The sequence below is a fragment of the Eptatretus burgeri genome, chromosome 12, assembly GCF_056783735.1.
Source record: "Eptatretus burgeri isolate ZD-2024b chromosome 12, Ebu_testis_v1, whole genome shotgun sequence".
Taxonomy (NCBI): Eukaryota; Metazoa; Chordata; class Myxini; order Myxiniformes; family Myxinidae; genus Eptatretus; species Eptatretus burgeri.
In genome coordinates, this window is record NC_140972.1 from 39880298 (window position 1) to 39894300 (window position 14003).

The following is a 14003-nucleotide window of genomic DNA, read 5'->3' on the forward strand; positions in this document are numbered from 1 at the left end:
GGTCTATATTTTTGAGGTGGTTGGGCTTTTTCAGATTTTGAGATGAGGAAGGTGTGTTACCTTCTGTGAGCCACTCATCCATTACCTCCTCCTCTTAGAGAACTTTGTTGAATGCTTGAGCATAGTGATTGTGTCGAGCATCTCGTTCTGCAGAGCAAGTTTGGAATTCCATCTGGGCTTGGGCTTTTATAATTTGGCATTTTTGCTCATTGTTTTTTAATATTTTTCTTCATCTAATATCGTTGGGGGCACTTCCTTAAAATGTTTCTTTTTCTTTTCCAAGTTTCTGATCCAATCCACCTCCTCCTTCTCTTATTTGTGGTCTCCATAAATTCCTTTCCAGAAATCTTCAAGTTTATCTTTCTTGCGGGGACTTTATACATTTTGCCTTTTTTCCCCTTGTTTGTGGTACTAATACCCCGTCTCCCTATGGGAGCAACAGGGAGGGTAATGTTGTTATCCTCTGTGGGGTATATAGATTACAGTAGATCTTGTCTTGGGTCCGTTCTTCTGTGATGGACACGATAAGCAAAGAATGCCTCAGTTATGTCGGGATTCCTCCAGATTAATTTCAGTTTATTGTTAAACAGCAGTAGCGACTGTTTGAAAAGGTAATCACACGTGTTTGTGGTTTATAATTTTTTTTTTTTACTTCTGGTGGCCTCTTCTTCCTGGTTTTCTTCATGGAGTTTGCCACACCATACACCATGATAAGTTATGTGAATACAGTGTTTGTTCAAGGAAGAAAAACCCCTTGGAAAGGGGGGATATTATTAGTATTAATAGTTTTGCAATAACATTAATATTATGCTATTATTGGTGTTGTTGTTACTTTTATTATTAGAAGTGGCCTTGGAAAAATGCCACAATTAGCTATCTTAGCACGTGTATACACCTTGACACAGACTTCACCAAAAGCGGAACACCCCTTTGGGAAAGGGGGCAAAAGAAGTCGCTACAACCTCCATTGTGTGAGCCTTATTCATTCTGTCAAGTTTGGTTGAGATTGGATGAGTAATGACTGAATGCATCACAGTCCAAAAACTGTCAGACAAACAGACACACAGACACACAGACACCAAATTGCATATTTTTTGTGTGATTTTACAGTATTTACAATTATTATTGTTCGGAGGGGGAGGGTTGTAGCTGTGAGGTCTGTTGTAAATATATTTTATGTTTGGTTCCAGGGCCACAACAGAAATGATACCATATTTTTAGCATCTATTGCTAAAAGGGGAAGTGTCTGTGTGTGTGTGTGTGTGTGTGTGTGTGTGTGTGTGTGTGTGTGTGTGTGTGTGTGTGTGTGTGTGTGTCCGTTTGTGTGCCGTCGCACACTTCTATTAACAGGAATTGATAGCAACTCGACACCTCTCTTCCACGGATACTTCTCAGATTTCCTGTATTTTAGGAAGTCCGATTTGCATCCAGGAATGCAACAATTATGGTTGGCCATTCTGAAATTACCACTCTTTCATTTAAATGATGAAAATTATGTTTAAAAGATAATTTGAATTGCAGATTTCATGTGAGCAACTCCAGGTTAAAAGTGCCCAGGAAGCAGAACCGAGTGACTGAAAACACACACACACACACACACACACACACACACACACACACACACACACACACACACACACACACACACACACACACAAACACACCCAAACACACCCAAACACACACAAACACACACAAACACACACACACACACACACACACACACACACACACACACACACACACACACAGAGTGAATGTGTAAAAGTCCTCATCCTCATTAGCCATTAGCATTCATACATAATTTTGAAAATTCCAGTGTGTGTGTGTGTGTGTGTGTGTGTGTGTGTGTGTGTGTGTGTGTGTGTGTGTGTGTGTGTGTGTGTGTGTGTGTGTGTGTGTGTGTGTGTGTTTGTGTTTTTTTGATAATTTTGTGTTTTGCCAGTTCTACTGACAATACTCAGCAAGAAAGTGTCCTGGAAGTTCCACCTTTTATAAAAACCACCAGAAACTGGCCATTTGTGCTTTAGAAAAGGGCTTCCATCATTGTTGATCCCAAATGCCAAGCTTTCAGACTTGTTACCTCCAACACCGAAGGTGAAGGAGGTTATGTTTTCACCCCTTTCTGTTTGTTTGTTTGTGTGCAGGATATCTCAAAAAAGTTGCGGATGGATCCGAATGAAATTTTGTGGACAGGTTCAGTGTTTGACAAGAACAAACTGTTTAGATTTTGGTGAAGATTCGGATCCAGATCCAACTACTTGAATTTTTAAAGTGATTCTCCACTATTGAGAGATTGGGCCAAAAACTATATATAGCACGATATCTCAGAAAGTTGCAGATGGATTCAGATGAAACTTGGTGGAAAGGTTGGGTGTGTGACAAGGAGGAATTTCTTCAATTTTGGTAAAGATCCGAATGAGGATCCAGATCTGATAATTTAAAAAATGATTCTTCACCATTGAGATAGGGCCAAAAACGATATAACGCACGATATCTCAAAAATGTATTTGGCCCGATATGTTCTCGTGGATCAGGCATGCTGTGGCGGAGGCATGCGCTCTACCGAGTGCCCTTCTCGTTTCCTCTGTTGTTATTCTGTGATGTCATATCATTTGTGAAATAACCAAATCACAACTTCTGCCATTTTATCATAACATGAATGCTCACAACTCCATTCTCAGCTCATATATGTATCTTAAATCTTCCTTATTTCCCTTGGTCTTCTTGACTTTTTTTTTTTTTTTCAAAAAACATACAATGCCTTTGTATTGCAATTTCAGCTTTGGAAGCAGATGGAGATTTGTCTATCGATTCCTTTAGAAACTGTATCTGTAGAGCAAGTACAACTGCTACAATATTACAATTAATTTATGCTTTTCCTGCAACCATCTGCAGCTGTCCATCCATCAAAAATTTGAATCTCAGCTAGAAAGGGTCCTGGAAGGAACTAGGGGGTGGTTGTTTAAAAAAAAAGAGCTTCCATCATTGTTGATCCAAAAATTCGTTGATGTAGGAGGTGAATTAGGTTTGTGAAGAGCCCAAGGTGAGGCTGGCTTAAGATGGGTTCGGTAGAGCTGGCCATTAAAAGCAGAAGCCCACTGCCAGCCTAATTTATAGCACGGGATGCAGATACTACAAGCACAGTGAGGATTGATCTGTTCACCTGCTTGCCATCAGGCCTGACATCGGATGCTTGTCCTGCAGTTAGGTATCATGTCGTGTAACTAAGGCTGGAACATCTCCCGTTCCTACATCAATGGGGTTTACTCCCCTTTCTGCAGCTCACCTCACACATATACATCGCTTGTGCTTGGTGTCTGGTCTCCATCCATCATTGTGGAAAACCTCATGTTTGTCTTGGTGGCTCAAAGAGGGCTTTGTTTGACTCCAGGTCCACAAGGGAGAGTGTAGTTATGTGCCGTGTCTACAAAGAATATAGTTTCTCTCACTGCTGGAAATTGTTTGATTGAACTTCTGAACAAGCATTTGCTTCTGTTTGCAGTCGTTGCAGTCGTTGAAATAAAAATGCATTTTAAAACAACGTTGTTTTTTATACAGCAGATACAAATATCTACTTTTATTATACTTTTTAAAATATCGACTTGCCCCAAGTATTGCTGAGGTCCAGGGTTTGCAATGGTCGGATGTTTCAGTTGGTAATGCAGCTCGTTACTGAGTTTCATTCCCAGTGGAGCCAAGTTTCACCCGAGTCTATTATATTCTCGGGTTGGCAGCATGGAGTGCATTGTGATCCTGAAGGATCATTAAGCAGGCTGTCCTGTCTCCAATCATGCAGAGATTAAAGTTCCTTTTTTAAAAAATCTTTTGAATCTGTGTGCCTTCAGTTGTATCATGTTGACATTCTATATATAATTCCTACATTAAGGATTAATCAGACATGGATATTGCTGTGTCAAATTCAGAGGGTAAAAGTTAATTTTGAAATTGATAAGGTTAAGTTAATAGGGTAAGATTTGGTTTGAATGCAGTCAGGAGATAATGGGAGTTGGATATGTCACATGTGAAATGGCCTCTTCCTGTAATTTACAAGTTTCTTTAAAATTATCATCTTATTTTATTAACCCTTTATTTTCAGAGCAAGGCCAGACGATGTGTACCACTACTTGGGTGGCCCATATATAGTGGTTGTGCTTCAGAGGTTAATAACCCGACACTTGTTCCCTTAATGGAACTGCTTTGGTGTTTGGCCTTATTTTCTTTTGGGATAATAACTGTTGGTGGGCCTTGAAGCTGGAAAGGAAGTTTCATTTTACATAGAAGAATCGAATATTATATCTTTTTCTGTAAGTACCATTTTTTTATTTTTTTTTAGTGATTTTGCAATGCAACAGGAAATTGAAAGGGTGACTTGGCTTCTACTGTTATTAAAGAAAAACAAAGTGGTTATTACACTCCTTACTGTACAATCACAACCCTAAATTTAAAGTTTAATCATGGCTCCAGAAGGTGAAGTTGTGCTTGGTTGATGTTGTGGTCATCTTATTGGGGTGTTGGTGTTGTGGTCTTCTTTGGACATCCTTCATGGTGACATCACAATCTTCATGGCACTGACTCTTCCAAACAACAATGACCACACTGTGGTCACAACATGTGACACAATTTTTTTTTTTTTTAGCCTCCTCTGCCCACTCGACTCCCTCGTCCTTGCTGTTGAAGGTATTATACAATTCATCTCCGAGGGTCTTCATGCATTGGTTCAATATCAATTACGAGTCTGAGTGAAGTCCCCAGGGTCAGGTCATTCGCTCAAAATAATTCCTCCTAATCCCCCAAAAAACACATAAATTGAGCACATGACTTTTGTCAAGTGGTGGTACCGTTTTAATCATGAATGAAGCACATTTTACTGAGTTGTGGAAGAGGTAACAAAAGACGCGTGCGGACCTCATCGTGAGTAAACAAAGTCAATGGAAATCGGATGATGTTTAACAAAATTAATGCAAGAACGGCTGTAGGGAGGCACGTACCATGTGTGCCGACGGGCTTGATTAAACTTTACGAACCATTTTTATTCGACGTATGATTAGATTTTTCGGGGTCCCTCATCGTAACACTCGACCCAAACAAAGCAAATGTAAATTTGACGCAACAAGCCCGGGCAGTATATAACCAGCAGAGGCCTGCAGGCCTCATGTCTTTGGCCCACCAGAAAACCAAGATGGTGGCCATATTATTTTGTTTGGGTGCCATGGTGGATGGAGATGGAGTCAATCGACAAACGTGGGTGGGGTCTGGCAGCTGTCAGATGAATGGGTGCACATTTCAAAAGTCGACCCCCCCAACAAGAAGCATAACAACAACAGGAATAACAACCAGCTCTTGTAGACCTGCGACACAATGCAGGTAAAAACTAATATATGTCGTACTTTTAAGGTTGGTCATTAACCGCAGATTAACTTCTCATTTCTGTTTTTTTCATTTGTCCGTGGTTAACTAATTGCAACAAAATGTTTTAAAACTTCATAAATAATTTTCATTGATACATGTAAACCCTAATGTTGTCGTAATAAAATCATCAAACGTGACGATAGTTTAGTGCCAAGGATCTCAAAGACTTTTGCAACATTTGTGGACGCGTCTGCTAGCACTGGCCGTCGGTGGACGTTAAAACTCCATGGTGTCTTTCATGATGAGTTTCCGAGATATTGCCGGCACCCTGAACATATTACAAATCCTTATTACTCTCAGTTGAATAATGTCTGCTTTGTCCAGGCGATTGGGGAAAGACTTGGGCCAAAAATCTTCCCAAGCTGACCCCACAAGAAGGTGGGAATCATTGTTTGCATTCCAAAGCAGACATGATTGTTTTTCTGTGAGCAGACACATTTATGCATGGCACGGTATTAAAAACACCAAGGTGACAGTTTAGAGCTGGCTGGTAATTCGAACCCAGGCAACACAGCTCAAATGCTAATGCACATAACTCAAGCTATCGTACAAGCCCACAGTAATTGTTACTTCATAAGTACAGAGTCAAAAATTTCAAAGCAAGCCAATAATTATAGAAAGAACGCAGTAATAGCGATTATTAAATGACCCATAGTAGATTCCGGTGATGAAAACTATAACTGACAATGAGGATCTCTGGCTTGTTCCCTTTGAGATCCTGATTTTTATCACAGATCAGCATAGCATAGAAGGCACAAGAGGATGATGATGATGATGATGATGATGATGATGATGATGATGATGACAACGACGATGACAGAATGAAAGCAAATGTATAACACACTTTAAAAGTTTATTTTATATTCATTGTTTTGTGGATGTTACAATTATGTTTGATTCACAATTCTTTGTTGCAACTTCCAAATCAGGTACAAGATACATGAGGTCATGTGACCGTTGATTTCATTACACCGTACCCCTTCCCCTTTCTCCCACCCACTTTGTTCTTCATGACAGCCTTAAGAAGCCACAATGGCAAGTCCATTATCAATGGAAACTGGGCAATTGATCGACCAGGGAAGTACGAAGCTGCCGGAACAATGTTCATGTATAAGAGACCGAACGAGATCAGCAGCACTACGGGAGAATCTTTCTTTTCCGACGGTCCTACAAATGACATTCTGAACGTTTTTGTAAGTTCCTCTTGTCTCTCCAAATGCTGCAAGCTTCTCTGCATCGTGAAACGTTGTCATAACATTTTGCTTGAAAACGAAACTACGTCGTTACTCTAACTTGTAACCAGACGTCACTGAAATGAAACTTCTTTATGGAAGGGATTTATCCACATTGAGGATGTACTATAAAGTGTCCTTATCTTGGCTCTGACTGTGTTCCTTCAGATGATTTACCAGCAGCCAAATCCTGGTGTTCATTTTGAGTATGTTCTTCTGAGTGATAATATTGTTCGTAGTCAGCTAGATCCCAGCTCGACCAACCAAAACAAAGGTAAGCATTTGTATGTTCTGCATCGGTGCTTGTACAGGCTTTTACTTACTTTGAAACACAATGGTGCACAATAACACAATGATGCACAGTTGAGTCTTATTGAGAAGGTGAAGGTCCTGATGACATTTGTTTCATCATTAGCTCTGCCACCGAAGGTGAAGGAGGTTATGTTTTCACCCCTTTCTGTCTGTTTGTCTGTGTATAGGATATCTCAAAAGGTTGTAGACGGATCCAGATGAAATTTTGTGGACATGTTTGTAGTGTGAGAAAGACAAGCTGGTTAAATTTTAGTGATGATCCGGATCGGACTACGAGAATTTTTATAGTGACTCTTCACAATTGAGAGATAGGGCCAAAAGAGGACATATAGCACAATATTTCAAAAAGTTGTCGACGGATTCGGACGAAACTTAGTAGATACATTGCGTGTGTGACAAGGAAGAAATCCTTCGATTTTTGGTGAAGATCCGGATCCGACTACTTGAATTTTTTAAGTGATTCTTCACCAATGAGAGATAGGGCTAAAAAAAATGATATATAGCACAATATCTAAAAAAAAAATTGGTGGACAGATTCAGACGAAACTTGGTGGACAGGTTGGGTGTGTCACAAGGTAGAATTGATTCGATTTTGGTGAAGATCCGAATACGGATGTGGATACGAGAATTATTTAATTTTTAAAGTGATTCGTCACCATTGAGAGATAGGGCCAAAAACGATATGGTACTGTATAGCATGGTATTAAGCCTGGTGATGGCGTAGTGGTAAGGGTGGTGGCTTGGGATCCTAGGGTCCTGAGTTCAAGCCCCGTTGGGCCGCTGAATTAAAATACACCAGGAGGTTGACTCAGCCTGTCATCCTTCCGAGGTCGGCGAAATGAGTACCATGCACTGGTAAGGGGGACACTGCATCAGCGGCATAGCCGCGTCCCAACCAATGATGCAACCAGCAGCCACAGACTGCACTCGATAGTGAGAGAGCATGATATTTCAAAAATGTATTTGGCCCGATATGTTCTCGTGGATCAGGCATTACGTGGCGGACCTTTGCGCTCTACCGAGTGCCCTTGTAGTTACTGATTAATTGGTTGAGTATATAAATCCTCTGTACTTTAGGATATTGTAAGCCATCGTTCTGATGGTTCTCTCTGCATTGTTTCAATTTTGTCAAATAAATGATAATTTTCTGGTGAGAAAGTACTTTGTGTTGGAGGCTCGCAAATGCGACATGCCTCAGCACCGGGTGCTTTGATCCCTAAACTGCGTTCAAATACGAATTACCCTGCTCTCCGAGTCACCCCAAGGTTATTCCAAATTAGGCCGAATTCAGCGGAGGAATGCGCGTGGGAGGTGAGAAATCGGAAAATCTTACCCTTATAAAGGTTTTTTTTTCAATAAAAGAAAAGAGATATGGTGAGAAGAGGTGGTTGAGACCTGAGGAACAGAACAAACAAACATCCTGCCCCCCCCAAAAAAAAATTTGCTCCCGTACCTTAGCAACACAACAGCTCCCTTTGCTGTACATCCTGCCAGAAGGGGTCACCCAATGTGGCACTCGATGGCCTATCTATGGACACCATGGGTCTTCCTGTGCCATGGCTGACCAATCCATGCGCATGCCAGTTTTTACCACCCTGATACCGCCCATGGCTGGTCCCCATTGGTTCCTGCACAGAATGGGGACAGTGCTCTTTCCCCAGCATTCCTCCAACCCTCGTCTAGAATGTTCCCACGGTTCTAAGGCTGTTTATTACATAGTTTGCCTCGTGTCCTTGTCAGATTTGCAATTGCTCCCAGGCAAAAGTACTACAGTTAGAACTATAGTATATGAGAGATGTACTCTCATATACTATAGCTGGTAACAGGTCCTACTACAGTAGTCTGCAGAGAATTACGGCAGGAAAGGAATGTTATTTTTGCCTCAGCTGCTGTGCTTTCCCTTTTGCCACTATGGCCGAACAGTTCGTAATCGATGGCGTTGAAGCACAATGCACTTACATTGTGCTTTTTTTATGGCTACAAGTCCTCACCTGGCCCCATCCACAAACAGGACGTTTTTACACATGCAATCTTATCCCTCGTTATACTGTATATAAATTATATACGCTGTCCTCTCAGTGTCATGTTTCATAAGACGACTTACTCTGACATTTTCCCTGTTTACAAGAGTAAATCAACGCTACGCGCATCACATGGACCATACGAGAGGCTCCCTACATTCTAACTATGGACCATACGAGAGGCTCCCTACATTCTAACTATGGACCATCCATCCCCCTTCCACATAACAGTATTTTGACTTAGGTGAGCTTTGCTACTCACAGGGAGCTTCGTTGCTACAAATTGTTCGGCAAGTTACTTTTTGCTTTGACTTATTTTCTCTGAAATCACTAAAATATGAAGTTACTTTTTTGAAGGCTGCATCACTTCAGCAGAGATGAAGAGTGTAAAGTTGGTGTTCTTGAGTGTAATTCCTGCTCCCCTACTCTGCCTGAAAAATTATTTAAATTGCAGCTTTTCTCTTTCTTCATGAATGCTGAAACAAGATAACTTTACACATTTCTGCCTGTATTCATTTTTGGAATTATCGATCATTTGTTTTTACCTGTAGATGCTCTCTCTCATATGATAGGCTCATTTTATTGTTTATGTACTTAAAAACTGATTTGCGATACTTTTATTGTGTATTTAAATTTGAGCGAAAAGGCAATATTTTGTGTGTAATTCATGCATTTGCTGTGATTCCACAGATGTCGCCTACAATGGCCAGCTTGCTGCCTCGGCCTCCAACAGTAGAATTGATGGTGTGATTGATCATGCCAGTAGGCTTTCGATTCCTGTTCGTCAAACTCCAGCGGGCACCGACACCAAGAATGGCTGGAGACATGGGTCGGAAGTTGCTCCTGTGCCTCCAGCACACGTGCAGTCTCAGGACCGAGTTCCTGGCCAAACTACAATGGGACAAACAGATCCTGGTGGTCATGTGGAGCCATCTTATCCCTCTCAAGAATTTAGTTGGAAGAGGGTTGGTGCAAGCGAATGTTCATCTACATGTGGTCGAGGTGAGAACTGCAGGCACAGATCATTAGATGACTTCAGGCATTATTAAACAAGCAGGATAAGCTATTTTTTTTTTATTGTAAGCTACACAAAAGTTAAAGGTCAACAAAAAGTCACAAGATCTGATCATGAATAGATTGTTCATTTTCACATCCTTATATAAAACAATGCACCACATTAAGCAGCGAATGCCATTTCAGTGAATTTGCCAGAAATTTCTGTGCAGGCAGCCATATCTCGTCCACGATTTGACGAAACACAGCTGTGACATCACGTGTCTTTCACACCCAATCAACGACAATATGTGACTGTCACCACAGAAATTATTGGGGAATTCACTGAGGTTTGCTGAATCGAATAATGCATTCCTTCCATTGAATAAAATTTGGTGAAACCTTGGATAATGATCAGGAGGAGGAGATTGGGACCATACTGTGTCCAGAGCGTCGGTGCTGCTTAAGCAGTCTCCTTGGCTATTGGGCACAATCCTGGAAGGGTCGCCACTCGGACACAGATAATGATCAGATCTAGTGATTAATTCTCACTTTTTACAATCTTGCTTTTGTTTCACTTAAATAGATAGTCCTTTTGCATTGATTTGAAGAATTTGAAAACTTATTAAATATACTGAATTCCCACTGTAACATACTTTATTTTGTCATTGGGCAAAATGACCTGGAAAAAAATGGAACGACGTGCAAGAGGTCAAATAATTAATCATCTAGCACCTTGTTTTCTCTTGACATATGTTATACAGGCAAACGGCTCGCGATTGTTCACTGTGTGAGGAAGAGCACTCAAGAAGAGGTTGGCAGTGTTCTGTGTGACTCCTCAACGAAGCCTAAAGAGCAAGAGGAGCCTTGTAACATCCAACCGTGTCCTGCATTGTGAGAACCTTCGACGTACCATTTGGCTGCACACAATCGCAATAAATCACAGTGGTTGCACCCATGGAATAATGTTGACAGCACCTAAATCAAGATCGGAAAATTGTTTGCAAGAAAAGCTGGAACCCATAGTTTTATTCAGAAAGGAATTATCCAGAGTAACCACTTCGAAGAGAATGTAGATGTCAATGCACATACATATGAAATGAACAAATGAGGAGTGAAACAAACTAAATAACAATCGTTTAGTCAGGGAAGAAAGCAATAATGCGTCTGCATTGCAACTGTGTGTTTGTGCAGCTGGGATGTGGGAGAGTGGTCAGAGTGCAGCAAGACATGTGGTACGGGTAAGCAGCATCGACAGGTGCTGTGCCGCCAGCTCTACGCAGGCCGCATCACCACAGTGCACCCTCACCGGTGCCGCTCCCTGGAAAGGCCTGAGACCACAACCACGTGTCAGCTTCGAATCTGTAGCGAGTGGAGGATCCGCAAGGAGTGGAGCACGGTAAAGTGGATGCCACACTGGCTTTAATTAAATCACCAAAGAAGATGTGATGTAATGAGAAGGATGGAGAATTTTCAGTGTAACAAAGGCTGTATCTATCACCTAGTAGGAAATGTTGAGAATGAATGTGTGGCTGATTTTGCAAATTAAGAAAGCTTGTTGAAAGTATTATGTTGGGATAGGTGTTGTGTTTCCTGTCTTAAAAACCTGGTCTGCTGCTCTTTTGCATCCTCTCTCTGTTCTGATCACCATATAATTTGGCCTTGGTTATCTTCCATCTCCTTGGAAGTCAACCAACATCAATGCTTAATGTAAACATAGCACAAAAACTGATCCCCTTGACTACAGACTCATCAGATTACTTCCGATCATCAGAAACGTCATGGAATCCATCATCGCAGTTGACATAAAATTCTTCCTTTTCTCCAAAGGCCTGATCTCAGACAATCTGTTCAGATGCAGACATCATCATTCTACTCTGGACATGCTACTTCTGCTTCCCCAACAATGGATGGAGGCCCTCAATATCAGACATGAGATCAGGGCTGTCTCTCTTTACACATCTCCAGCATTTGATACAGTCTGGCACCCCATCTTGCTCTCCAAACTCTCTGCCGATGCCATCCAAGGCCACCTTGTTTTTGTTTCATGTACAGCCTGTGGCTGCTGGTTGCATCATTTTCTGGAAGGATGGCTGTGCCGCTGATACGGTGCCCCTGTTACCAGTAAGCTGGTACTCATTTTGCCGACCTCAGAAGGATAAGAGGCTGAGCAAACCCACTTCATGTTATTTCAATGGTTAAAAAGGGACTCAAACTCAAGACCTGCAGATCTTAAGCCAGCCACCTTAACCGTTAAGCCAACACTCAGCGAAGGCCACCCTAAAGATGGCTTATTGACTTATTGTACTCTCATAACCAACGGGCGGCTCTCAATGCAGCTCTCTCATATCCTCTCCTTGTCAAGGCTGGAGTGCCTTGAGATGGTGTTTTGGGCTCAATCGTATCCTTACCTCTTAATCAACGATCTCTCTGACATTGTGGAAAATCCTCTCTGCTCTGATGACTTCACCTTCAGGCATAACATCCCTCATCCTTCAGGTAGACATGCAGCAGATTCTTCCCTCTCTGCAACACTTGAAATGTATCTTTCAATCCTGCAAATCTCACACTGTCATTCTATCTCACCGAAAAAGACCATCTGGTGAAACCTCTCATCTACTTCATTAACAATCCTCTTGAAGAAGTACTCTCACTCAAACATTTGGGCCTCTCAGCCATGTTTTTATTTGGGCAAACCACATGTCTGAGTTGGCCTCCAAAGCCAGTCGCCGACTGTTCATCCTGCAAAGTCTTTGCTTGGCACATCTGAACTTTTATCTACCTACAAGTGTGGAACCCACATGTGGAACAACCTCCTCGGTCTCTTATCAATGTCTTTCTTCCTCCAGGGCTTCAATACAGCTGTTCACCACCATCTCAGGTCACCCCCCCCCCACCATCCCCAATCCACAACCATGATATTTTTCTACCCACATTGAACCTCCCCAAGCCCACCTTTTTCTGGGTTTCCAGTCTCTTCTTCCACTTTTGTGATTAAGAGTTTGCAGCAATCACCACCTGTGATTGCTCTTGTCTCTTGCTCTTGTGGTGAATCTTGTTCACCACCTGTGATTGCTCTTGTCTCTTGCTCTTGTGGTGAATCTTGTTCACCACCTGTGTCCTCCTCTTTCTTTCATTTCTCTCCACATCCTTTTATCTCCAAGTTTCCCTTTATTTTGTCCCATAACCATATTTTTGGTGTGTCCCCTCCCTTCCCCAAATCCTCTATTTCTGCTCTTGTTTTCATTTTGCTACGTTCTGATCCATTCTGTTATAGCTTCAACACAAGCCTTCTGTGCTTTTGCTCCAACAACATTGTATTTGACAGTCAGCATCATGGAGTCCAGATAGCACTGTGTTATAATGTTCTTGTGATTGTTCTTTTCAGTGCTCAGTTCCCTGTGGAGTGGGCCAGCGCACTCGTGATGTCAAATGCATCAGCAATATTGGAGATGTTGTGGATGACCATGAGTGTAACATGAAACTGCGGCCTGGGGACTCTGAGAACTGCGACATGGGTCCCTGCACCCGCAGCTGGTTCTTTACGGACTGGAGCAGCAGGGTATGCTTTCAAAAGACCTCTAAAGGAGGCCATGCTGGTCCACAAGCACGTGACCACTGAACAATGCATTTGGTTTGTTTTTTTACCACTTGTTAGAGATTGTATGCAAATGCAACTAACGTTTGTTGAAATACCTTTAATTTCTGAAATATGAGTTAAGGTATCAGAACATGTGCCGTTCCATGCCCCAGCAGTGTTCTGCTGAGTGTGGGAAAGGTGAGGAGAGCCGTTCTGTGGTGTGCCTCATGAATCACGTGAATAGCTTGCCTCTAAAAGAATGTGGTGGCCAACGTCCTGCTGAGAATCGAAGCTGCAACAAGGGCAGTTGTGAGAACCTTGTTTCATGGTTCACAGCACCCTGGGGACAGGTTTGTGGCAATAACATGGGGGAGAGGGAGGTAAGAGTTTGGGAGGAAAGATATAGTGTGGGAAGAGGACTTAGAAAGGATGGAGAGGGGTTGGGCTACAGCA

The 14003-nt window shown here is 42.0% G+C and overlaps 1 protein-coding gene across 5 annotated transcripts in view; it reads left to right on the plus strand.

Moving 5' to 3' along the window:
* THSD4 (thrombospondin type 1 domain containing 4) overlaps nt 1-14003 on the plus strand; it is a 217897-nt gene that overhangs the window by 190882 nt on the left and 13012 nt on the right. For 4 of the 5 annotated variants that reach the window (XM_085850245.1, XM_085850244.1, XM_085850247.1 and 1 more), the window contains 7 exons: nt 6430-6605; nt 6813-6918; nt 9668-9979; nt 10735-10864; nt 11165-11369; nt 13359-13532; nt 13724-13900. In XM_085850245.1, the coding sequence (XP_085706371.1) occupies nt 6430-6605; nt 6813-6918; nt 9668-9979; nt 10735-10864; nt 11165-11369; nt 13359-13532; nt 13724-13900 (1280 nt within the window). The remainder of the gene's footprint in view (nt 1-6429; nt 6606-6812; nt 6919-9667; nt 9980-10734; nt 10865-11164; nt 11370-13358; nt 13533-13723; nt 13901-14003) is intronic. The other variant, XM_085850248.1, reaches the window with a different exon arrangement.